We start from the raw sequence: 25,248 nt of genomic DNA, 5'->3' as shown, positions 1-25,248 counted from the left end.
TTCCCCCCCCCCCCCATATATGAGAAGCATTTAAGACAAACCAGAACGTTTGATTGTGCAAAATAATAGAAGTTATGTAAAAACTGTAAAATACTGTGTATTTCTTTATATAATCCCGATACACTAATGCATTTATCCAAGCATTTCCCCAGAGCTTAGACAACATCAAGGTAAAATGTTTTCTTAGTACACCAGAGTCATGATCAGACTGCCTGCTTAATCTCTTATCGTGATTATCTGCCTCTCTATACATCATACAGACAAAAATAGACAATGTTTGGTCTCTGCCTCACTTCTTTCATCCATAAATGTCACCTTCCAGAGGTCAAGTGCATTAGATGTGCACCTTTTGTATTGTCTTTACAACACAGCCGGAAAAAAAAAAATCTTGCTTTTTCTGTCACTTTGTGTTTATGGAGAAATCAAGCAAGTTTAATTCCAGTGTTTTTATTCAATCCTTTTTTCTATTAAGAAAAGTAATAAAAACAGGTTAACAAAAAAGTATTTATTAAGGCTACTGCATATCATTTACAGCACTAAAAATAAATCAGGCAGCAAAACCAGAAAAAAATAAGGACTAAAGGAAAAAAAAGATCATTTTACCATTGAGATAAAACAGATGCCATTTTATGAATGAAATGTTTAACAACTCAAACCTCATGATATCTTTTAATGATCAGAATATTTTGATCAATTATGAAATTGAAAAAGGATCATGTATTTTTTTCTTTCTTTTTTTTATAAACAGAATGATAATTTACTACATAGAACAAGTGTATGCTTAATAGCAATCTGTACCAAAAAAGGAAATGTCCCTTTAGAATTTGTCAGTGGGTTGGGATTACATTACGTGTCATGTTATAAATCTGGTGAGAAGCAGAAAATGACGAAAGAAAAATAATAAAGGAGGTATGGTGTTTGTCTTCAGTGCTGGTTTTTGACGCCCTGTGGTTTTCCAGGCTTTTTGTCTTGTGGCTGTCCACGGCCAGCACCTGTGTTCCCTCTTCCCCTGCCACCAAACACACCTGATGAAAAGAATTATTATTCACCAAAATGCTGTGATCAGGTTTTATTGTGATGATGCAACATGAACACCAGTGTGCAAATAAAAAATAAAAAAAATGTCAGGAGGTGCTGTTAGATTAAAAAAAAAAACATTTCCAAATAATAAAGCACCCAAAGTGTTTTGGGCCACTTATATATAAAAAAAAAGCAATTTATTAATAAAAAGATGTTTAGCTTTTTAACCAGGTACAGGTATCAGTTTAGTTACAGCAGCTGATAACAGTCATTTCCTCTCTAGCTCTCTCTAGCAATTATATCTCTCGCTTTACAACAAAAAAGAAAAAGAAGCTTCTGTGAATAAAAAACTCAGAAAAAACTAAATCATGTCTTGAAAGTCAATTTCCTTTGACTTGTCTCTCTTAAAGGCCACATGCTCCTTTTTTTACAAGTTAAAATAATTATTCAAAATGTTTCAGATTTTTTTTTTCAGCTGAAATACGACACAGATCCTGCATTCTGACGATTTGATTTATTTTTTTTTGTCACCACTTTTCTAAGCATGCTGTTACGGTGTCTGTGCCTTTAAATGAAGCCCCTTTAATAAAGAGAGTTTTCTTAGCCAATCAAATAAAATCAAATTTCACATACACAGTCATACACAGTACAATATGCAGTGAAATGCTTATACGACAACAAGAAATAAATAGCTAAACTATAAGAAAGTAAAAAAAAATATAAAGAATTTATAAATATGTAAGAAATATAAAGTATATAAGAAATATAAAAACCTATCTGTACAAGACAAAATAAATTAAATGCAAATAAAAAGTGCATATGTTTGGAACATTATCCACCCATTTTCATACTTTTCTCACCCACATTTCTGCCAAACAAGATAAGTGGGAAAATACACAGTACTGTCCAAATGCACCAAATTACCTTTAGTAGAAATGCCGTTATATATGTTTATCATATCTAAATTATTAGACTAATATAGGTCCTGAGTTTTGCATGAAAATAGAAAAGAGCAAGTATAACTAAGTTACCAGAAAAGCTCTGGCATATTCTTCAGCATGCTCAAAAAAACCTTGCAGCTGTTTTACTTATAAAACTGCAAAGATTTATATCTAACAATACTGATTATTCAAGGAAATAATATATCACACCAAATATTGAGTTTTATTTATTACTTTTATAGACCTTAGATGTTTCTTTTATGAATTATTTGTATGTTCCCAAGACTTTTGCACAGTACTGTAAGTAAAAGAGCTATTTAGTTTTACTGAGCGTGCTGAAGGACATAAGTTTTTCTAGTACCTATGTGTGCACTTGCTTCCTTTCTATTTACATGAAAATCCCAGGAGCCTATATTATGTTTTTGTTTGTTTGTTTTTTCATCTAAAAACTGGTCCATCTTGTTGCTTTCTCTACTGCAATGCAAAAATATTCTTCTTTAATTTAACAAGCTGTGTCTTACCCCGGCCGGCTCCGCCTCCTCTGCCTTTTCCCTGCTGTTTATTTTGCTGCATGCCACCCCGGCCACGGCCCTTGGACACAACTTCCTCTTTCACCATGTCGATGATTTCGTCAGGGATCCGCAGGTATTTGATGGTGCTTCCTCGGATGTAGCATTCGGGCATCCTCCAGAACTTATCTCCATCCTGCAAAAACACACTGCATCATCCTTCAACCCTAAGACGGATCTTCAAGCTAAACAAATAGCTCTTTTATCTGATATTACTGTATAAGCATACTGAGCAGATTATTTACCCTGGAGGTACAGATGACTTCTCTTAAATTAATGTTCATCCAGTTGTCACAGCTGACCAGATGACCGTTGTACGTCTCCCCATTCTTCAGCTCCACCAGCTGGAAATGGTCACAGTCATTAGTAACACATTGTCTTACTGCCTCTGCCTTTTCTCCCCTTATCTGAACAACTCCTATGAGATGACAGCTTACCCTGGAGGTAATTTGACGTACGAATTACCACATATTTGCATAATACGTCAGTCCTGAGTGCATCAGGCAAAGTAGGTTTTTAAACATGATATCTTTACTACAAGACTGAAGACCAGCTAAACAACCAAAATAATCAATTAACAGTTGGGTTGTGGTTAGAAACAGGGACAGCTTAAGAGATTGACATGATGGACACGGCTATAAAAAAGGAAATGGAAAAAGAATGGGAATCACAGGTCACCAGTCGATACGATGTTATCATGATACCTAGAAATTGTGATTCTACAAGTAATATGATTCTATAAAAATCACCATTCGATATTATGTCCACCCTTTTAAACAATACAATAATTTTTACTAATCATCATTAATTATTATTTTTAAACAAACATAGCAAATAGTTTACTTCTGGCACATGCAACGAAAATGTGTTAATAGCTATTTTACAGAAATAAATAAATAAATAAATAAATAACACACACACACAAAGGACGCACAATTCATAAAGTATAGATTTTTTCCCCTATCTCTAGACGTAAATGAAGGCCCATTTTCCTTTTGGGACTGGAGAATTGTACTAAAACAACCAGCTGGGCTAAAGTCAATAATTGTACACCCACAAAATATGCAAACCTGACCAAAAGAACTAATACTAATTAACCTGATTAATTAAATTAACTAATTTAATTTTATATTTAATAGGATTCACCAAGATAATGTCAATTAAGACCTGATGTTTTTTTCTGGAAAAAATAAAAAAAGACCCATGGCTTCAATAATATATAGTCAAACTTTAAAATTAAATGTTTATAATAATGTGACCAACTCTATTTACGTTATACTGTGAAAACACATGATGGTCCTTTCTGTCCTTACCATAGGGTGGTTCTGTGCTGTTTTCAGTAGAGACAGTGGAAGCTGTAAAGAAATAAATAAAAAAAACATTCTAAGCCCGACATTCATCTTTAATCAGTAAATAATCAATTATGTCTTATTTAAATTAAAGTTGAATCAGACTGAAGGTTAGAAGAACCTAAGTGCTTGGCAATTAATCACACACATTGTCGTATGGACCTGTGCAATTTTTTATGAGTAGTATATGCACAGTAAGGAATTTTTGTAGAGGTTGGTAGATGCTATACTGCATTTCATTGTTGAGGATCTGTACTATGCAATGACAAAGTTCTATCTATTTATCTAAACACTTTTAAATACAAAATAGTACATTTATTTGTTACATATTGTAGTTTAAATTGCAGTCGCTGTGTGTGTCAATAATCAATTTAATTCTTTTTTAATCAAATCCGGCATTTTGTTTGTTTACTTATTAAGTTTTAAAAGACATTCAAGTTAAACAAGGACTTAAGAGCAAATCTTTGAAGGTGTACAAGCAACATTTACAGAAAACTTCAAGCATAGGACAGTGATGAGACTCTTAACCAAAAGTACAATATTTAAATGGTGTAAACCACTTAAAAAAAAAAAAAAAAGAAGGTGTATAGGCTATGTAGCAAAATTTCCTGTGAAGGTCCCCAATACCCAGGAGTCAGCCGCTCATGTGCGCTGACTTTCCTGACTAAGCATGTTAAGACCCCCAAAACCGCAAGATGCTGAAAGAAAAATCCTTGGAAAAACAAGAGGGCCCTTCACAGACTATGACGTCATAGAGATGTTTCCATAGTGCTTGGGCCCTCATAATGTCAAACCACACAATTTTGTGAAATTACAGTTAGGAAAAATTAAGGAGTTTTATCTGTGTTGCAGGCTTCAACCTGAAATAATAAATCACTGATTACATTTACGCTATGCAGCTTTTTATTTTAACAATTTCTACAATGTATTTTCCTTTCATGAACGGGTACTTCAGCTAGAAAAAAAACATTCAATGTAGAATTTAGGGGGGCATATTCTTATAGACAATATCGCCATAAAATAATGCACCCACGAAATAATTAACAAAATAACCGAATCAGTTTCCAAGCCTCAACAAAATTCCCAAACCTGTCGGTATTTGTACGCGCAAGAAGCGCTACGGAAAAGATAGGTAGCACGAACTGGCAGAGCATCGGATATATATTTGCACGCGCACCTTCAAGTGCCACAGCTGTGCTTAATGTTCGTAATTTAAACTCGATATTTTTCTTAGCTAAACAATTAACTTACATGCATTGCTAATTCTGTGCTCTAATTCGAGTTCTAACACGCCGTTTCCCCTCCATCGTCACCGGTAACCAGCTAAGCGCGCGTTGTTAGCAGCGCTTCTGCCCCGGTCAATGTTCCAAAAAGTCGTAAATTAATTCATTTACTTACCATAATGGCTTACGTACGGAAATACACAGCCGGTCAATTAAATATTTATTTATTCTTTATATTTATTTGATTTAGCTGGTAATGTTGACTTCTTTCCAAATTCTCGTCACACCAAAACGTACTTCAAACCACATACTGGTCTGCGTCGATATTTTACTTCCGGATATTTTTTTTTTTTACTTTACATTTACTTCCGGGATAATCAACGACCTGAATGTCAAAAAATAAAAGTCCTGTCGAGTAAGATTTTTTTTTTTTTTGCGCGCGATGCTTCCACACCTAACAGAAAAGTCGTGTTTATTTGAAATAATCCGATTTTATTCCAGTTCATAAAATAAAATGTATTACCTTTATTATATACATACATGAAACTAGTAGTACAGTCAATTTACAATGCAAAAACTCAGGAGGGTCCTGGAACACTGTGGCTTTGAGTTTTATCAGACTTTGCTCTTTTTTTCAGCATCTTTCCTTTCTTCTTCTGTATGGCTTCCTGAATTCTTCCTTTAAATTTCTTTTTTTCTCTTTTTAGTTTGGCAAGCTCATTCTTTCTTTTCTCTTCCAAGTCAGGGTCCTGTGGTGTTAAAAAAAAAATCATTATATATACATATATATATATATATATATATATATATTATATATATATATATATATATATATATATATATATATATATATATATATATATATATATATATATATTTAGTATTTCTACACAGTTGTGCATTAAATAGGAATTGATTCAACTAATAAGAATAAGAATGTTTCAAATATATACACGTACCTTTCCTTCAAGAATCATTTGCTTCTTTTTGTTGATTTCCTTTTTCTCATCAAAATCTGTTGCTTCCAACTTCTACAAAAATATAAATAAAATACCCCTGAATATTAACCCTGTAATGACTGGAGGTTCCAAAACAAATTATTAAAATGAATGATCAGTCTTACAATCTCGCACTGTCGTCTAGTCACGTTGACTTGGGTAAGAATCTTTAGCACTTCTTTCTCTTGAACTGGATATTCTTTCAGCTTGGCCTCTAAATCACCAAAATAGTTTCGTTTTATTATAATTTCCTACTTCTTCAGTAAAACATAAATAACTGTCCGTAGGATATGTAGCATCTTTAATAAACTATTATAAAAAATAGACTTAACATGTGAAAGAGCACTGTGGGCAATATACACTGGCCCAAAAAAACAAAACAAATTAGATTCCAAGACACACAGTAAGATTTACTCAGTCAGAACAAAATGCTTTTGCTCTGGTTGGGAACTTACGAATCTGCTCCTCAATAGCGTTGACTAAATGAATGTCATACTGTGTGACCAGTGTAATGGAAACACCATTTCTTCCTGAAATACAAAACCGGGAAGTTAAACAGGTGTGAATGAAAAACAGCTAAAGTAAAGTCATGGAGTGTGTGTGAAGAAAAGATACCTGCACGTGCAGTTCTGCCCACTCTGTGAATGTAGATTTTTGGCAATCCTGGGGTATTATGGTTGATGACAACCTGCACTGTAGGTATATCCAAACCCCTATTGAGAAATAATAAAAATGATTAATTAATTTAACAAAATAAGGTATGAATAAATAGTATGTCTGTGGTCTTGTCGACAGCGGTCATGTTACCTGGCTGCTACATCCGTTGCTATAAGGATCTTGAAGATATTGGACTTGAACTTCGCAAGGTTTGCAAACCGTTGTCTCTAAAATACATAAAGAAACAATAATATTGAAACACAAGGGAAGGAATTCTGAAAAACACAGTTTGGATGGATCATACACACATACCTGTTTCATCATGGAATGCAAGGCAATGGCAGGAAATTTGAACTCACGCAGCATCATTGTGAGTATTTGACAATTCCTAAGAAGGAAAGAAAATGAAAACTATTAGCTTGTTAATGGTGCATTAGATACAATTTGGTGGAGTTAAAGAGAATAAGTTTTGATTTTAACTAATTACAGATTTAAACACACTGCTTTTTTTTCCCTTTCTTTAACAAGTTAACGCAGGTCTTTTAAGGTCTACCTAAACGTGTCTCCAGCTGAAACACCCCTCAGATAATGCTTTTTTTTTTTTCGAACCCTTTATTTTACTCCTCCTAAGCTAAGCAACAACGGGGAAGGTGCAGCTCTTCTTATACAAGGTCACAAAAGGGGAAAATGTAATTAGCTTGTTTAAACCAAAATGATAATGAAAACAAAAAAACAAAAGAAAAAAAAGAAAAAAAGCAAGGAATATTACCCTACCGCAAGATTTACGTTTGTACACACACACACTGGAGACCCATCTGTATGTCTAAAAATGACCATGTCCACTTTAAACTACTAAATTTATAATTTCTATGTAACATCTCCACATTAGTTGTACTAGTAAGAACATATCGACCATCGCACCTTTAATTACTTGTTTACTTGTTTTCGTACTGTCAACAGCACATTTACTAGTTTATCGCGTTTCATACACAATATGAAATCATGTGCATATTCTGTGATGTACTGCATTGCTGTTCTCAACACTGGTGAGAGAGAGTACAGATTCATTTTCCTTGACAGCAGCTCAGACAGTAGATTACACAGAAAGGCGACTCTCAGGGTTATATTAATGTGTGTTCTAATTTGTTAATTATTTCTATACTAACAGTTTCCACAGGGACATTTATGGTGGACGCTGGATATGACTAGATTAATTTTTTGTAATAGTTTATTGTGTTTAAACATAGCTATAATAAGGTAAAAAAAAAAGGCAGTTGTAATCCAGTAGGTTACAGTTCCCCTGACTGCGAGTCTCATTCTCCCTAATCTTCCAAGCCTCTTAAAGCCGATTTTTAAGTCCAGCCAAACAAATGCCTAATGCTTCCTTCCCTGATTTTGACTTGTTCTGTGACTTGAATTTTTTTTCAGCTGAACAGCATATTCTGTACTAAATGATCAATGATCTAAGACTTATCTTAAAATCACAAATTATTTATAATTTCTGACTACAAAAACATTGTTCACCCTTTATTAACATCATTAATACTATTAAAGTCTTACTTGCAAGTGTTGGTAAAAATCATGATCGACCAGTCGTCGTGTTCGTCTTGAAATTTTTGGATAATGTTCACCAGGTAGGCATCTTTGACTTTCTCAGGTGTAAGGATGTATCGCTGATCTAGCTCTTCTACTGTTCGCACTCTGGAGACAGGAGGAAGAAATTACTGCGTGAGAATGTACCACGATTTCACTTTACTCCATGGTTACATGTGCAACAGGTTAGGATTCTTTGTTCCACTGAAGGGAAATCTACAGCCAACAAACACATGATATACAATTGTGTGCTTCCAACCACATATGGGTGCGATTCTTAAGTGTCCACAAACCTTTGGCCATACATACAAATTAAAACATGCATTAAAATAATGCTTAACAGGTTTTCTTTGCAATAGTGCAATAGTGATAAGGCTATTGAAGGAGGCCAGGGGTAGCTCAGTGGTTAAGGCATTGGACTACGGTTCAGAAGATCCCAGGTTCAAAATCCATAACCACCAAGTTGCCACTGTTGGGCCCTTGAGCAAGGCCCTTAACCTTCAACTGCTCAGACGTATAATGAGATAAAAATGTAAGTCGCTCTGGATAAGAGCGTCTGTCAAAGAGGCACTCGCGCTGCAACCTAGTGGCAGGGTTTGGGCATTGGCTAAAAAATCAAACACAGGCCTTCCAAAAGCATTAAAGAGGCATACCACTAAGCCGCCAATGCCAGTAAGCTGGTTTAACTAGCACACTGGTTTCATATGGGCATTTACTAAAAAAAAAAAAAATGTTTTTAACAAGTGCATTGAGATGATGCGTCCTTACTCGGATTTGTGCTCCCAAAAGAATGGCTTGTTCATAGCAATGCTCTTAAGCTCCTGCAGCGTATCCGTCAGCGTTGCACTGAAAAGCAGCGTTTGCCGTTTCGCCGGTACAATGCTGAGAATAACCTCCAGATCCTTAGTGAAGTCTGTGCAGCCTTGCTCCAGCAAACGATCTGCTTCATCCATGATCTAGTGAGAAAACCAAATTCATACCAACATTCCAGTTCTGCTTGAGTCCTTTCAGATACTTAATTAAAGTGCCCGCATAAGAATGTCTGTGAGACGATTTTGACTTACTAAGAATCGAAGTCTCTTCATATCAAACGTGCCCGAACTGCGAATGTGATCTGCTAATCTCCCAGGGGTGGCGACGACGACGTGTGGCTTTCTGGAAAGCTCCAGACCCTGAGTCACCATGTCTGTTAAAAAACAAAAGCACAACCTACTTTACCAGCTCTCATACAAAACGAATGTGAGAAACTTTGAACTGCTACCTTGCACATTATCCTGCACATTGGTCTCTACATTCCAATTCAACGCCTATATATTTTATGTTTTTATTTGTACATAATGTATATTTAAAAGTCTTTTTACAGCTTTTTTCCCTCCATATTTTTCTATATTTCTAATTTGTAAAATTCTCTTCTTTCATAATGAAATTTTCTTTTTGAATTTTTAGGTAATCAGCAGTCAAATAAGCATTTCACTTTATATCATACTGTCTATGACTGTGTATGTGACAAATCAAATTCTAATTTAAGAAAGCAAGGAGTTCCCGTATTGCATAAATAGCATGCACACAAGTGTCTTGACGTCTATTAATGTCTAAATCGGTTTTGTTTCACGCTATATTAACTGTGTTTGGCTGGCACTGTGTCTTAGTGGTTAGAACTTTTCTCCACCTATTCTCCCCGTGCTTGGAGAGTTTAATCCAGGTACTCTGGTTTGTCTCCACAGGCCAAAAACAAGCAGATTAGGCTAATCACTATTTCCAAATTGCCCATCATATGTGAAAGAGCGCATGAGTCTGTCTGTCTGTGTGTGTCTGTCTGTCTGTGTGTGTGTGTGTGTGTGTGTGTGTGTGTGTGTGTGTGTGCTCTGCAATGCATTGGCACTATGTCCAGGGTGTATCCCACCTTGTCTCCTGTGACAGGGTCCCCATAAGCCAATATACAGGATAAAGTGGTATAAAAAATGAGTGAGTGAGTTCACCGTGTTTAAGTTTAATTCTTAACCTTACCCATTCCTCCAACAATGATACAGTCTCTCAGTCCCAGAGGCTTTCCCAACGCCCGGAACTGTTCTGCTATCTGATAAGCCAGTTCCCTAAAAAATCAAGAAAATAATAACAAAACAATAAAACTGTATTTGGTGATTATTTAATTATTGTATATACTATATTTAAACCATTAAATCGTTTTTATTATTTTTTTTAAGCTACGTGAATAATGAAGTCTACCTTGTAGGCGTTAACACCAAGCAGAAGATGCCGTAAGGATCCTCGGACAACTTCTGCAGCACCGGCAGCACAAACGCTGCTGTTTTTCCGCTTCCAGTTTTCGCACAGCCCATACAGTCACGGCCTTCGTTTAAAAACAAATTAACTGATAAATGAAAAACCTAAATTATATAACAATTCACACATGTGTAACTTAAAGACCAAAAACATACCTTCCAAAATAGCAGGCATGCAATGTTCTTGCACCTGGGTCGGTCGGGTGATTCCCATCTGTTTACACTGATCAACCAGCCACTCGGACAGGCCAAGAGACGCAAAAGTTGCCATTTTGATTTAGCTTAATAATGATCAGAACGCACTAGACAATTATGGTGAATGTTACAAAGCATAAACCCATTAATAATACCAATAGCCCTGCCTGAGATACACAAGCGCTGTAATACAAAAACAATCCTCGTGGAGGATTCACTGAGGCGCCTCAATTCTACGTCATAAACCCGTGACCGTGATAAGCGAATGACTCAATAACACTTAGTTTGTTGTACATTAAATGATATATAAATTAATTTAATCAACAAATGTTATTGATAGAGACTCAGTCCTTTGTTTTTGGCGATATCTAGATAAATCTAATATTTTTCATGATTATTTTCGGATTTGCTATACGTTTGTACGGACCAATCACTGAATGCGTTTGCTGCGCGCTGTGGGCCAATAATAAAACGGGAGGCGGGACATGTCAAAATGGTAATAGTGTTTTCGGCAAGTATAATTAATATAAGAGTAAATCGCAAAGCGTTTGCCTAATATAAATATATAAATATATATATTATATTTAGATGTAAGAAAAAATAATACAATTAAATTCGCAGTGGAACCAGATTTATGTGTACCGTTATGTGGGATTCTGCGCAGAGTCGAGGCGACGTGAACACTCCCAAAACTTTATCACATTACGTAGCGGAGAGACAGACAGAGAGAGAGAGAGAGAGAGAGAGAGAGAGCGCAAGACAAACCAAACCAAACAAGTGGCTTGTGATCCGTAATTGACTTTGTTCCGATTTTAATTCTGCAGTATATTTTAATAAGTTAGATAGATTCAGGTCTATCAGGCTTCAAGCTTGCAGTCATGGTGGACCTGAAGTGTAAAAGATTCTGCATCTGATTGTCTCTGAATCCTGCTTCTTTATTTACCATCAATTTGCCTTTACACTCGGTTGCCATGACGTTCGGTTCCTGTGCGCTGAGAGAGTGTTTAGTCTCTGCATGATGTCATTAATCGAGCTCAAACATGGCGGAGTTGGATGGTGGGGAACTCTCTGCGAGTCGATCACAGAGCAGGTAACGGTGCATCCCTATAACTTTATACACATAATTATATATAAATGTAAAAAATAATAATAATATTGTCTTTGTCCAAATGGACCGAGAGAAACCGAGTAACAGAGTCCAGACAAGCTGTGCCATGAAGCTGTAATGTCATTGCTCTAACATGTACAGTATGGCACCTGTTTTACGTCACGTAGACTTTTAATTATTACGTATTTTCCGCATTAAAAAAAAAACGATACTCATAAGTTAAATCACTGATTTAGATCATTTAAAAACACAGCAGGTTGAAGTTAAACTAAATTTGAGCAGTGTCTGGGGAAAGAACTGTAAGAGTCCTATGCTTACGCTGCCTTCAAGTGCACTCGGATTTATGGGAAATTAAAGTTTAAAACAAACATCCATTTAATTAAGTGTAATTACAACTGATATTTTCGACGAGTTTGCTCGTGACTTAATTGTTGGAATCTTATATCAAACTACCTTGGTTTCTTACAACACAGGGAAACATTAAGAAAACTCGAAAATAAATCAGCCACCCGAAAACCTAATCAATCGCAGAAGCACTTGAAGGAAGCATTATTCCTGGATTCATCCTCAGTTAACTCTATATCAATGCTAAAAATACATAATCACTTAACAGTGGGGATGGGAATCACCAGGGACCTCCTGATACGATATTATCATGATACCTCTGTGCCGATTCGATTAATATTTCGATTCTATAAGTATCATGATTTTATAAATATCCTGATTCAACATTAAATATTCCCAGATTTTTTTACAACTTCAAACTTTTTAAAAAGGTTTTCAGTACTGTATATAAATGTAGTCCATTCTTTATAATAGTTATAATAATAGTTATATTAGGTTTCTCATTTAAAAACTAAGGGCAGCATTTAAACAGTACAAACTGAGCAGCACATATCTCGGTCATCCGCCAAAATTATTATTTCTAAACAAGCTTAACAAATTAGTCACATGCCGGCATCATAAAAGCATGTTTCGCTTGCCAAAGAATAGATTTATATAATATAAAACTATAATATAATATAATAATATATACAGTGTATGTATGTGTTTGTATATATACTACTGCAGTGTGTACCTAAAGGATTATTAGGAACACCTGTTCAATTTCTCAATTAATGCAATTATCTAATCAACCAATCACATGGCAGTTGCTTCAATGCATTTAGGGGTGTGGTCCTGGTCAAGCCAATCTCCTGAACTCCAAACTGAATGTCAGAATGGGAAGAAAAGGTGATTTAAGCAATTTTGAGCGTGGCATGGTTGTTGGTGCCAGATCTGAGTATTTCACAATCTGCTCAGTTACTGGGATTTTCACGCACAACCATTTCTAGGGTTTACAAAGAATGGAGTGAAAAGGGAAAAACATCCAGTATACGGCGAAAATGCCTTGTTGATGCTAGAGGTCAGAGGAGAATGGGTCGACTGATTCAAGCTGACAGAAGAGCAACTTTGACTGAAATAACCACTCGTTACAACCGAGGTATGCCGCAAAGCATTTGTGAAGCCACAACACGCACAATCTTGAGGCGGATGGGCTACAACCGCAGAAGACCCCACCGGGTACCACTCATCTTCACTACAAATAGGAAAAAGAGGCTACAGTTTGCACGAGCTCACCAAAATTGGACAGTTTGTCCAAAAAAGTGTTGCCTGGTCTGATGAGTCTCAATTTCTGTTGAGACATTCAAATGGTAGAGTCAGAATTTGGCGTAAACAGAATGAGAACATGGATCCATCATGCCTTGTTACCACTGTGCAGGCTGGTGGTGGTGGTGTAATGGTGTGGGGGATGTTTTCTTGGCACACTTTAGGCCCCTTAGTGCCAATTGGGCATCCTTTAAATGCCACGGGCTACCTGAGCATTGTTTCTGACCATGTCCATCCCTTCATGACCACCATGTAGGATAATGCACCATATCACAAAGCTTGAATCATTTCAAATTGGTTTCTTGAACATGACAATGAGTTCACTGTACTAAAATGGCCCCTACAGTCACCAGATCTCAACCCAATAGAGCATCTTTGGGATGTGGTGGAATGGGGGCTTCGTGCCCTGGATGTGCATCCCACAAATCTCCATCAACTGCAAGATGCTATCCTATCAATATGGGCCAACATTTCTAAAGAATGCTTTCAGCACCTTGTTGAATCAATGCCATGTAGAATTAAGGCAGTTCTGAAGGCGAAAGGGGGTCAAACACCGTATTAGTATGGTGTTCCTAATAATCCTTTGGGTAAGTGTATATTATTATAATTTTAAAAATAAATCAAACATTACTATTGAAACAGTTACTCAGTACTTGTATTTTGTCTGAGAGAAAATAGATTCAAACCTAGTGGAAAAATGCCATCGGCATCGGCTGCTGGTCATCTCAGGAACACTGATGGTATGATAATACAGCTATTTAATTATATGAAGGACTGATTATCACCTAGGTCTGAATTATTTAATGTTTAATTACTATATGGCACAATACGGAAGAGAAACAGTAACTTACGTTATGCTATATTTTTTTTGCTTAAGTGTAGTTTCCCTGTATGCCAAGTAGGAAACATACACTTCATTACATTGTCTTCCTTGCCTTGTTGGTGTTTACAGGCGTTTGGGATCCACTATGTTGCATTTCTGGGACTTTCTGGTCTTAGTCATTGTATTGTTTTATTGCAGTGCTAATTTGAGTTGTGGGCCAGGTCTGGATTGACTTGTACCGAGTCTGGATTTTGAGAGGGCCTGCTCTAATGTCTCAAAACTCAACTTAACAATAAGCACACGGGTTGAGTGGCTTCTATAGCATGCGATTTTCGACTAATTAGCACTCACAGTGTTTTAAGGCTTGTGTAATGAGTTGGTTTGAGGGCAGATTGGAGGCTTTTAACGTGCGCGATTTTTGAATGTGTTTCTGTTGTGGTACTCAGAAGCTTCTGTGCTCGGTACAGAATCAGACGATCACCGGTCATGGTCAATCAAACTGAAAACCAGCCAGTTCTGGTCACTGGCCAATCGACTGGTTTATATCCATTATAAATAAAATCAGTCAGTGTGGAAAATTAAATTTTAACCCTGTTTATCTGGGATGCTGTTAGCAATTAAATCCTTGCACTGTGTGCTTTGTTTAAGACAATATGGTGTTAAAAGAATATATTTCATAAAAATGAGAGGATAACATTAGAATTAGAAATGTGATAGAAGCAGATGTGACTCGGTGCTCGCAGAACTGAACTGCTCTCATATTTAAGAGTTTCACTGCACCCTTGCTTTACTGCTTCATGCCTGCAAATAGATTTATATGATGGCCATTCATGCCGCCTTGTGCTTGATGTAACAGTCACAGTTCCTAATAGTATCACATGGTTAAAACCATAAACTTAAGCAGTTTAGTCTAAAGAAATGAGTACCGTATCGGATTGGTGCCTGTTTTTTCCTTGCCGGTGTTTTAACCTTTTATATGGTGTATACGTCCAACTTTTGTCTGGTACACAACGTTTTTATCATATTGTGCCTCTTAGTCTCCAGACTCTTCATGCACCCAATGAATCATCCTGTTTTCATCATAATCTGGCTTTTCACTCATCTTTGTTCTAATGAAAATGCAATGTTTTGATGGTCATCCAGAAAAAGTCATAAAAAAAACTATACCTAATCTCCGTTTGCTGAATAATTAAAAAGAAAACGCAGTTGCAGGTGTCACGTTGGTCGGCGCTTAGAAACTGGAGAGCCTGTTGCTGGGGAGTCGGCACAAAACAGAGCAGCGAGAAGCCCCGGTCACGTACATTGCCATGTTGTGTGTGTTCTTGAGTTTGATGGATTACCTCGCCAGAGACCGCGAGTCATGTGCGGTAAGAGACAGAAGACGTAAACCGATTCTTCTCTTTTTGCAGCATGGCTAACAATAAGAACAGCACCCTCCGCTGCACCTTCTCAGCTCCTAGTCACAGTAGCTCACTTCTGAGGGGACTCTCTGCTCTGCGAGACCAAGGCCAGTTACTGGATGTAGAACTCACCGTCAACAACGAATGCTTCAGGGTTCACAAAGCAGTGCTGGCATCCTGCAGCAACTACTTTAGGTGAGGATTCTTTTGAAATAGACATTTAAAATGGGTATTTTCTGAGTGATAGTAACTCAACAGCAGGGGGAATTTGATCTTCTTTCCTGGAATGTAATATGCTTTAATCAATAATTAAGGTAATGTGGCTCAAAGCCATACCGGCTTTCTGCGGTAAGAAGCTTATTGGGAATGATCCAATAAAAAATGTTGATGAATCAATTTTAGAGTGCATGAACTTGGGTATTATAACAAGGGTTGTGATGTTTGTGCAGCATTTAAAGTTTGCTGAAACAGGATGTTTCTATCAAAATCCTCGAGTACTTCCTCTGCTAATGGTTGGAGTCATGAAATTATACAGATATCAAGTTTTTATGGCAGTACAACTTTGTATTAATTCTAAAACAATGATTCATGTTCTCCTAATTGTTTTTTTTAGAGCCATGTTCACTGGTGGGATGAAGGAGTCAAACCAGGCTACGATCGAGCTTCAGGGCTTGTCAGCACGTGGCCTTAAGCACATCATCGATTTCGCCTATAGCTCCGAGGTCACGCTCGACCTCGACTGCATCCAGGATGTGCTCGGGGCAGCCGTCTTCCTTCAAATGGTGCCGGTGGTGGAGCTCTGTGAAGAGTTCCTGAAGTCGGCCATGAGCGTCGAGACTTGTTTAAACATCGGTCAGATGGCTGCCATCTTCAGCTTGTCGTCTCTAAAAGAATCGGTGGACGCGTTCACGTTCCGCCACTTCCCTCAGATTGCCGAAGAGGAGGATTTCCTGCATATCCCCCTGGAGCGCCTCGTGTTTTTCCTCCAGAGCAACAAGCTGAAGGGATGTACCGAGATTGATTTGTTTCATGCGGCCATCCGGTGGCTTCGGCACGATGACTCGCGCCGTCCTGCAGCGAACGAGGTGCTGCGGCACGTCCGCTTTCCGCTCATGCGCTCCTCTGAGCTGGTGGACCGCGTGCAGACTGTGGACATCATGGTGGAGGATGTGTTGTGCCGGCAGTACCTGCTGGAGGCCTTTAATTATCAGATACTTCCTTTCCGCCAGCACGAGATGCAGTCCCCTCGCACCGTCATTCGGTCAGACGTTGTTTCGCTTATTGCTTTCGGGGGCACGCCTTACACTGACAATGACCGTACAGTGAGTGCAAAAGTGTACTGCCTGGCAGATAGCACAGCCAGACAGTTCAAGGAGCTGACCGACATGGAGACGGGCTGCAGCCACGCCTGTGTTTCCGTTCTCGATAATTTCGTTTACGTGGTCGGTGGGCAGCATCTGCAATACCGCAGCGGTGAAGGCGCCGTGGACATCTGTTTCCGATACGACCCCCATCTCAACCAGTGGTTGCGCATCAGGCCGATGCAGGAGAGCCGCATCCAGTTCCAGCTCAATGTACTGCAAGGACGGTTGTATGCCACCGGGGGGCGCAACAGATCCGGCAGCCTTTCTTCCGTTGAATGTTACTGCCCCAAGAAAAACGAATGGACTTACGTGGATTCGCTTAAGAGAAGGATATGGGGACACGCAGGCGCAACATGCGGAGATAAACTTTATATCTCGGGCGGATATGGGGTTTCCGTTGAGGATAAAAAGTCTCTCCATTGCTACGATCCAGGCACAGACCAGTGGGACTTCAAATGCCCAATGAACGAGCCACGAGTGCTGCATGCCATGATCAGTGTAAACGAGCGTGTCTATGCTCTTGGAGGGAGAATGGACCATGTGGACCGCTGCTTCGACGTTCTAGCAGTGGAATATTACAATCCGGAGACAGATCAGTGGACGACTGTTAGTCCGATGCGCGCAGGCCAGTCCGAAGCAGGCTGTTGCTTACTGGATAAAAAGATTTACGTTGTCGGGGGATACAACTGGCATCTGAATAACGTTACAAGCATCGTCCAAGTCTACAACACAGAGATGGACGAGTGGGAGAGGGATCTGCACTTTCCAGAATCTTTCGCTGGGATTGCTTGTACACCTATAATACTGCCGCAGACTGCCACGCAGAGGTGACTGACTTCCGTAGCTGGAGAAGGTGTGAGCTGAGCTGGCATGAAGGATTTTCATTCATTTTGTTTGGTTTAAAAACCTTTTCCTTCAAATATTTGCATATTGTGGGCATCTGTTTAATTATATAAACTTGTTAAGAGAGAGAGCTGATATCCGGATTCTAGTTTAATTGGTGCTGATGTAAGTACGATGTAAGCTGAGGTTACTACATAAACAACCTATCTTTTAAATTGTATTTTTCAGCACTTTGCAGCCTGTCACAGTAAAACACTCGATCCCATTGCTTTAATTTAATCAACATAATTAAATTTGAGAGGTGGCTCAAGACTTTTCACAGTACTGTATGTGAAATGCTTATTAAGTCAGTTCCCAAATTTGTTGTTGATCCCTGATCTTGATTTGCTTATTTACAGATGACCCAACTACGCCCAACTACCCTAGGAAGTGTAGTTGTATGATGTCACAAGATGGCTGGTACATCATAATGTTTTTTGCACCATGCTTGTAGCACAAAATACACTGTCCCTTGTTTAATTCAGCACTCAACATCACTATTTGAAAGTATTATGCTTCACATCACAAGATTGTCGATATGGGTTTCCTTCAGGTTTCCTGGTTACCTCCCATTAATTAAAACTTGCTTGCATGTGCACTAAATCGCCCCTAGGTCTGAATGAGTGTGTAAATTTGTGTGCATGGTGCCTTGATATGGACTGGCATCCTGTCCTGGGTGTATTTCCATCTAAGTACAGTCCCCAACATCCGTTCCGAGAGGTTGTTTGTAAGTCCAATTTGTTCGTAAGTCTAACAAACATTGTCTAGGCACTAGGATTCTAACACAATTAGCTATATACAGTACAATACAGTACAGTATTCTTTAGAATAAGGCTGATGGTCGAACGATTCATGTTAAAAATTTGAGCAAAATCTGCCACCTTTTCACCTCGTGCCATTTTCTCAATTATTACTGTATATCTCCATCCTTATTACTTGGCACTTTCGCGATTGAACATGTGCAAACATGCGAATGTTCATATGTAGGGGACTTGCTGTACTTATCACGACATTAGATTTTAAGAGTTGTCAATATGGTGGGAACATTGTATATTTTTTTAAACAAACAAAGAACAGCAGTGGTGGTGTTGAAAGATGTACAGATGCAGCAGATGTTGATTTACTCTGTATAATTGAAAAATGAAGGGAGATTGTAGCTCATGCTACTGTTTCTACAAATACAAGCACAAAATTTAATTTGAAATCAGACATCATCTCATTCCTGTCTGCACTGATGCCAACAACTGTCTGACCAATCACAAGCAGGGAAGTTTCAAATATAAATTCCAGGGGCTTTCTTTATGTTTTCCAGCCTGAACACGTTCAAACGTTCTCACTCGAAATATCTCTTTGCTTTGAAACATCTTTTCCTGTTTAAAGTATACCACCGGCTTAAGGGCTTGCAAGACATCAGAGAGTCGATTTCTACTGTACTGACAGCCGAAGTACACCATGCAGCTTCTTCTAAATACTTTCTTAATGATGGGACTTGACAAATGATTTATCCAGATTCTCCAGCAGAATGAGAAGTGATTACTGTGCTGCAGGAATCCAAGCACCTTCTGTAACAGCATAGTCTGTGTTTTTTTTTTTTTTTTTTTTAATCATTAATCTACTTTGCAAAGTTTTGAGGAGGGTTTTGTGTATTAAATTTTAAATACGTCCCTTCAAATTAGATTTGCACTGATCTAAAAAGAAATGATGTCCATATTTTATTTGATATCTAAATGTACTAAGCACAATACGATTCTAAATCCATGGCATTTTAATTCATCCTTCGGGAACATCCAGTTCCTCGGTGCGATTACATAATTAGCCGTTTCTCCTCCACAGTCTTTTGTGATCTCTTACAAAGTCAATAAGCACACCAGGTTCATTACCGTAATGCACTTTATACCTGACGAACTGAAGACAGCGGTACGAAATCCAAGTGCCGACCGCGTTTCGTACTTTCACTGTGATGTTATATATTGATGGAGGAGCATAATGGATTAACAGAATGTCTCAACCTATGAATAAATTATTTGAATAAATAAGTGTGTGAGGCTCGAGTAAGGCCGAATCAGCTTGTTGTTTCTCTCTTTATTTGAATGTATAATAATCACCACAGTCTTAATTACTGCAGAAACAACTGGCTGTTGCAGTGGAGTATTTTGTAGTGTCGTGTTTCTTCTGTACAATTTCTATCTAATAAGGCACATGCTTAAATTTGTACAAAAGCACAAGTCGTGATCATCAACTGCTTATTTTTCCATCATGACTTTTGACAAAACTAATGTTAAACAACTGGCTCAGGATCTTCTTAGGACACAAGATTTACATACGTTGCACAAAAAAGTTTGAAGGTAATCCTATAGACTGATTTAAGGTAGAAAAAATGTCTGAGACAAATGCAATATAAGGAGCAAGATTTTTATTCTTGGTTTCTTTCTTCTAGTTTGGTATTGCATGAGTTGTATTTTAGGTCATGTACCGTAGTGATGCTCTAGACATATTCAAATAGTGCAAGCAGCAAAATGTTATCCTTTTGTTAATTTATATCTGTTAATATAAATTACAAAGGGTGTTCAGGTCAAACCAGGACTTTTTACTATGCAGAATAACTGAACACGGTTATAAGAGGAAACACTCCAGCATTTCACTAGTGCTTAGACACCATAAAAGTAGAAACTTTTCAAAGTATGTCAGAGACATTATTGGACATATTGGCCTTCTGTGTCAAAACATTCCCCTTAAAGCACTTGAGATTAGCAATGTTCTGTGCTGGTCAAAGGCAGAGTGCTCTCTCTCTACCCAAAATGCACTCGCTCGGGGGGAAACCGTCATTCAAGAGAAATTTTATCAATAGGTCTCGGTTTGACTTGAACACCTCTTGTAGATGCGCTTACTAGATTTGCAGAAAAGTGGATCTTGTTCGCTGGATTCGATGTAATCATGAGTGAATCCATTGGGTTGTTTTGAATTATTAGTTGAATATAGTACAGTTTCAAACCTGTTTCATTACAACTTGATTTGTAAGATGAACAAAAACCCATGAATCAAGGTGCTAATGCTTTTTTTTTATTGAAGCATCACATCACAACTTCCTGCAAGAATTTAAATATCATGTTTAGATTTTAAAGTTTAATCCAAATCACTTCTATTTATTGCATTAATCTTTTTTTTTTTGTACAATGCATTTGCATTTTATCTTATGGATCAATTAAATCCATCTGTTTGTAAATGTGTATCTGTCTGTTTAGGCACAAGATGTTCTTGTACTCTCTATGGTGTATGTGCAAATCACACCAAATTGTCACATTCACTTTAAAAGGAACATCTGTACACCTGCCCAGTCATGTAGTAGCAGGGAAGAGCTTACAGTAAAACTGATCCTGATGTGATTTGCACTTGTTGTATCCCATCTTCTTCCAAGTTCAAGTGCGCAAAAGATACCTTTTTTTTGCTCACCATAGTTGTGAAGAGCTATAAAGGTATATGACTTTAAAAAATAAATAAATAAATAATCATTCTTTATAGATCGTTTATAGAATCGTTCCTTCACTGAAGGTTGTTTATGATGTGTAACGGGACTGGTGTACCTGTGTATCCAAAGAGAACAACAGTTCCTGAAATACTCCAACACCAACCATGCCACCAAAGTCACACTTTATTCACAATCTGATGGTTGACGTGAACGTTACTGGGAGCTCTTAACCTGTTTCTGCATAACTTTTATGCCACATGATTGACTGATTTGGATCATTGCATGAAGGTCCATCTGTACTTATGTTCCTAATAAAGTGGTTGTCGAATGTATCTCCTGATATTATGCTACTGTAATCTTTTAACATTTGTCTTGATCCACATCTCAGGCTTTTCCAATTCTTCCTTGGAATACTTCCCATATCGAGCAAGTATTGTTTTTAATGAAATTGCAGGGGAATGTAGATAAATGCATGGGTGTTATACTTTTCCCCCCTGTATTGCTGTGTTCAGAATGAACGTAATTAGCATGTTTTTTTTTTTACGCTTTGTGGTCTGTAATAATGTCGTGTCATTTGCCGTGAAAGATCACCTATGTCTGTTCTTACAACCGCTCTCTTTATTTCTTTTGAGATCATTTGTATTTTAGTTCCAGGTTGCTGTACCAGTTCTGCTAATTACGTTATTCGTTTAATAAAACAAGACATGTAAAAATGTGTGCCTTACCTCCTATCTTTGTGTGTACAACATACCAGCCTTCACAAATTTCAAACCGGTGACCAGCAAAAAAGTTGTTAGGAAATAGTGTTAAGCAAGTGGCGTTCAAGTCAAACTGGGACTTGTTGATGACATTTTTCTTGAACGGAGGCATTTAACCGATTGACATTTACAGAAGACATCAAGAAAAGTACAATGATGAAATTCCTAGCCGCAGTTAAACATCTGGGCCCGTATTCACAAAGCTTCTTAAGCCTAAAAGTTGCTCCTAGTGATGAAATTCTAAGAAAATTCTTAGAATTATGATATTTTCTTAGAATTTCCTCTTTAAATTTAGGACTAAATCTTAGTAAAGTAATTGTTGGCTACATACAGTACCATCCAAAAAAGCAACTTAAATAGACTGTCCTATAATCATTTAAATTAGTAATGGCTGAGCCATTTTGCTCCCATCAATCTGAAATATATTAAAAGTAATAAAATCATTATGATAAATAAATGTAATAACTTAAATGTAGTATACATTTGGCTGTTTAATTATCTTTAAGATATTTATCCTATAACAGAAACTTTGCATAAAGTAGCCTGTAGTCATGCTTATACAATTTCTTTATGTGCAAACATTTTGATTTCACTGTCTTTTCTATTATCATATATTCTATTTTCACAAAAAGTGCATTTCAAGACCTTTACAGGTCAGAGTTTATTTTTTATTAACCAATCACAGTCCACAGTCCTCATTGCTGCATCATCCCTAGCAACGGGGTCAACCACCCCTTCTCACTAAGATAAAGGTTTTTGTACTGTCCTTACTCAGAGTAGCTCTGAGAAGTTTCCTAAATCACTTTTAGTTTAGGACTCCCAGCTAGGACTTTTTAAGCTAAGATAGGAGCTCTCTAAGAGAATTCTAAGAGAGTGTATTCACAAAGCTTCTTAGAATTCTCTTGGAGTGCTCCTATCTAATCTAATCATAATTATTTTATTACTTTTAATATATTTCAGATTGATGGGAGCAAAATGGCTCAGCTTTTACTAATGTACATGATTATAGGACAGTCTATTTAAGTTGCTTTTTTGGATGGTATGTAGCCAACAATCCAACTTATTAATTTCAAGGGTTCACTTATTATTATTGTTATTATTTTGGGCACCTTATATTTGTTAATACCCTTGACTTGATAATCAGATCGCATTTTTAGACAAATCGATGCAGAAAACCATGAAATTCCAAAAGGTTCACATACTTTTTCTTGCTGCTGTAACTTGTCACCAACACCTAAGAGTTATTGGAATGTCCCCCATATAGTGATGACTCCCCTATGCAGTGCTGTGCCATTTCCACATATTTGGGCTATTAAAGGAGTTCCTGGGAGGTCAGTGTTTCAGGGGCGAAGCAGGCAGTCCGATCAAATCCAGCAAACAAGTCTGACTTTCCTGCATATCTAATAAGTGTATATGAGGGATGTTCAGGTTAAACCAAGATTTAAGCATAAAACCAATTATAATTTGCAGAGCGTATCATCAACTTGCTGAAGAGATGCATCTGTTGGTGGGAACTGTACACACCGTTATTCAGAAACACCCGCATTTCCGAAGGGTGAGTGCACATTGGGTATGGAGAGAGCATTCTGTCTTCAACCAGAACAGAAGATTGCTTATCTGCAATGTGTTAAAGGAATGTTCTGTCCATTAAGCACAGCGCCAACATAATGAGAAAACTTTCTACAAGTGATAGTATCCAAGCACTGGTGAAGCACTGAAATAAGTGCAATAGTGTAGCAGATGATTATATAGAGGAATAAAGAGAGTTTTACACTCACCTTTGTTCTGTTATTCAATCAAAAGTCCCAGTTTGACTTGAATGCCCCTTTGCTGCTCCTCTGTAAGAGCAATTTAAATGTAACATCAGAAAGTATTTCTAGACCTGTAATAATTCTATAACTTAAAATATAACTGTAGATTATGTGGTGTTGATGAACTTGAGTATGAACTATGCAGTGAATTTAGCTAATTTCACGGATCTGTTTACATTTTTGTGGCCTAGAAATTAGCTCAGCACTGTCATCTTAGCTCAGCTGCATTTCCTTATAAGGCATAAAGTGATTTCACTGGAAACCCCAGTCACAAACAGTTGTGAATAATTTAAAAGAAATTTAAAAGGAAAGCGGTTTTCTGTGAACACAAGCCAGAAGACGGAGTCCTAGGATGAAGGACAGAATACAGAATTCCAACAGGATGAGACTTAGATATTACAATATATTAAGTGAACAAAAGTTAGGAAAATACGAGATAACTGGATGGGTGTACTCACTAACTAATAAACTTTTCATTGTGCTTATTTCAAACATTTGCAACATGATTTCACAATTGAAGGAAAGCCAAAAGTTAAGAAAGAGCATGAAATGGACCGGCTATAATTGTAAAGGAAATTTATTAAGGAGAACCAGCTATCTACCCACTTCTGGTTGTGTGAACTCACAGATACACATGTTTGCCTAGTGTTTCTGTGATTGAGAACTGTTACAAAGAACAAAGCCAGTTTTGCCCGCAAAAATTCCAGCCATGCATGACAGTGGCATCATCAGGGTAAGAAGTCTTCTGACAACTTGGCAAACACAGTTCTATTCATTCCAAATTTCAGGAAGTCTCTTTTTTATTAATTATATATATATATATATATATATATATATATATATATATATGTATATATATATATATATGTATATATATATATATATATATATATGTGTGTGTGTGTGTGTGTGTGTGTGTGTGTGTCACTATGTGTGTGTGTGTGGAGTTTGCATGTTCTTCCTGTGCATTGTGTCCGAGGTCCTCTTACAGTATGTTTCCAAATATCTCATATTGCATGACTGTGTGTGCCTATGCTCACATGATTTAGCACCCCATCCAGTAGTGTCCCCTGACCACCCCCACACTTAGCATATTATCCAGGGTCCCGTTAACCCTACATCGATAAAACTATATGGAAAATGAAAAATGTATGAGGGT

General features: G+C 37.4%; 3 protein-coding genes across 5 annotated transcripts; 1 reads left to right on the top strand and 2 right to left on the bottom strand.

The window, feature by feature from the left end:
* Positions 1-490: 490 nt before the first annotated feature.
* On the bottom strand, positions 491-5,427 carry lsm4 (LSM4 homolog, U6 small nuclear RNA and mRNA degradation associated). Its single transcript, XM_053512554.1, has 5 exons — positions 5,278-5,427; positions 3,844-3,885; positions 2,776-2,874; positions 2,483-2,666; positions 491-1,025 (listed from the first exon to the last, which is right to left on the bottom strand). The coding sequence occupies exons 1-5, from the start codon at positions 5,278-5,280 to the stop codon at positions 925-927; spliced, it is 429 nt and encodes a 142-aa protein (XP_053368529.1). The 5' UTR covers positions 5,281-5,427; the 3' UTR covers positions 491-924.
* A 144-nt stretch (positions 5,428-5,571) lies between these two features.
* On the bottom strand, positions 5,572-11,058 carry ddx49 (DEAD (Asp-Glu-Ala-Asp) box polypeptide 49). Its single transcript, XM_053513387.1, has 13 exons — positions 10,789-11,058; positions 10,577-10,700; positions 10,358-10,443; positions 9,415-9,536; positions 9,119-9,306; positions 8,318-8,458; positions 7,070-7,145; positions 6,908-6,984; positions 6,716-6,813; positions 6,556-6,630; positions 6,226-6,314; positions 6,062-6,133; positions 5,572-5,851 (listed from the first exon to the last, which is right to left on the bottom strand). The coding sequence occupies exons 1-13, from the start codon at positions 10,901-10,903 to the stop codon at positions 5,681-5,683; spliced, it is 1,434 nt and encodes a 477-aa protein (XP_053369362.1). The 5' UTR covers positions 10,904-11,058; the 3' UTR covers positions 5,572-5,680.
* Positions 11,059-11,167: 109 nt separating this feature from the next.
* klhl26 (kelch-like family member 26) lies at positions 11,168-22,235 on the top strand. 3 transcript variants are annotated; one of them, XM_053513385.1, is made up of 4 exons: positions 11,168-11,917; positions 15,818-16,003; positions 16,422-18,025; positions 18,414-22,235. In XM_053513385.1, exons 1-3 carry the CDS (start codon positions 11,868-11,870, stop codon positions 18,001-18,003), a joined length of 1,818 nt encoding a protein of 605 aa, XP_053369360.1. In that variant the 5' UTR covers positions 11,168-11,867; the 3' UTR covers positions 18,004-18,025; positions 18,414-22,235. The 3 variants fall into 3 exon arrangements, with proteins under 3 accessions (XP_053369360.1, XP_053369359.1, XP_053369361.1); XM_053513384.1 differs by having other exon boundaries at positions 16,422-22,235; XM_053513386.1 differs by lacking the exon at positions 11,168-11,917 and adding an exon at positions 14,255-14,325 and having other exon boundaries at positions 16,422-22,235.
* Positions 22,236-25,248: the final 3,013 nt, after the last annotated feature.

The sequence above is a fragment of the Clarias gariepinus genome, chromosome 15, assembly GCF_024256425.1.
Source record: "Clarias gariepinus isolate MV-2021 ecotype Netherlands chromosome 15, CGAR_prim_01v2, whole genome shotgun sequence".
In the NCBI taxonomy this organism is placed as follows: domain Eukaryota; kingdom Metazoa; phylum Chordata; class Actinopteri; order Siluriformes; family Clariidae; genus Clarias; species Clarias gariepinus.
The sequence above is the reverse complement of the archived record's forward strand: the minus strand, read 5'-3'. Positions and strand labels throughout refer to the sequence as shown.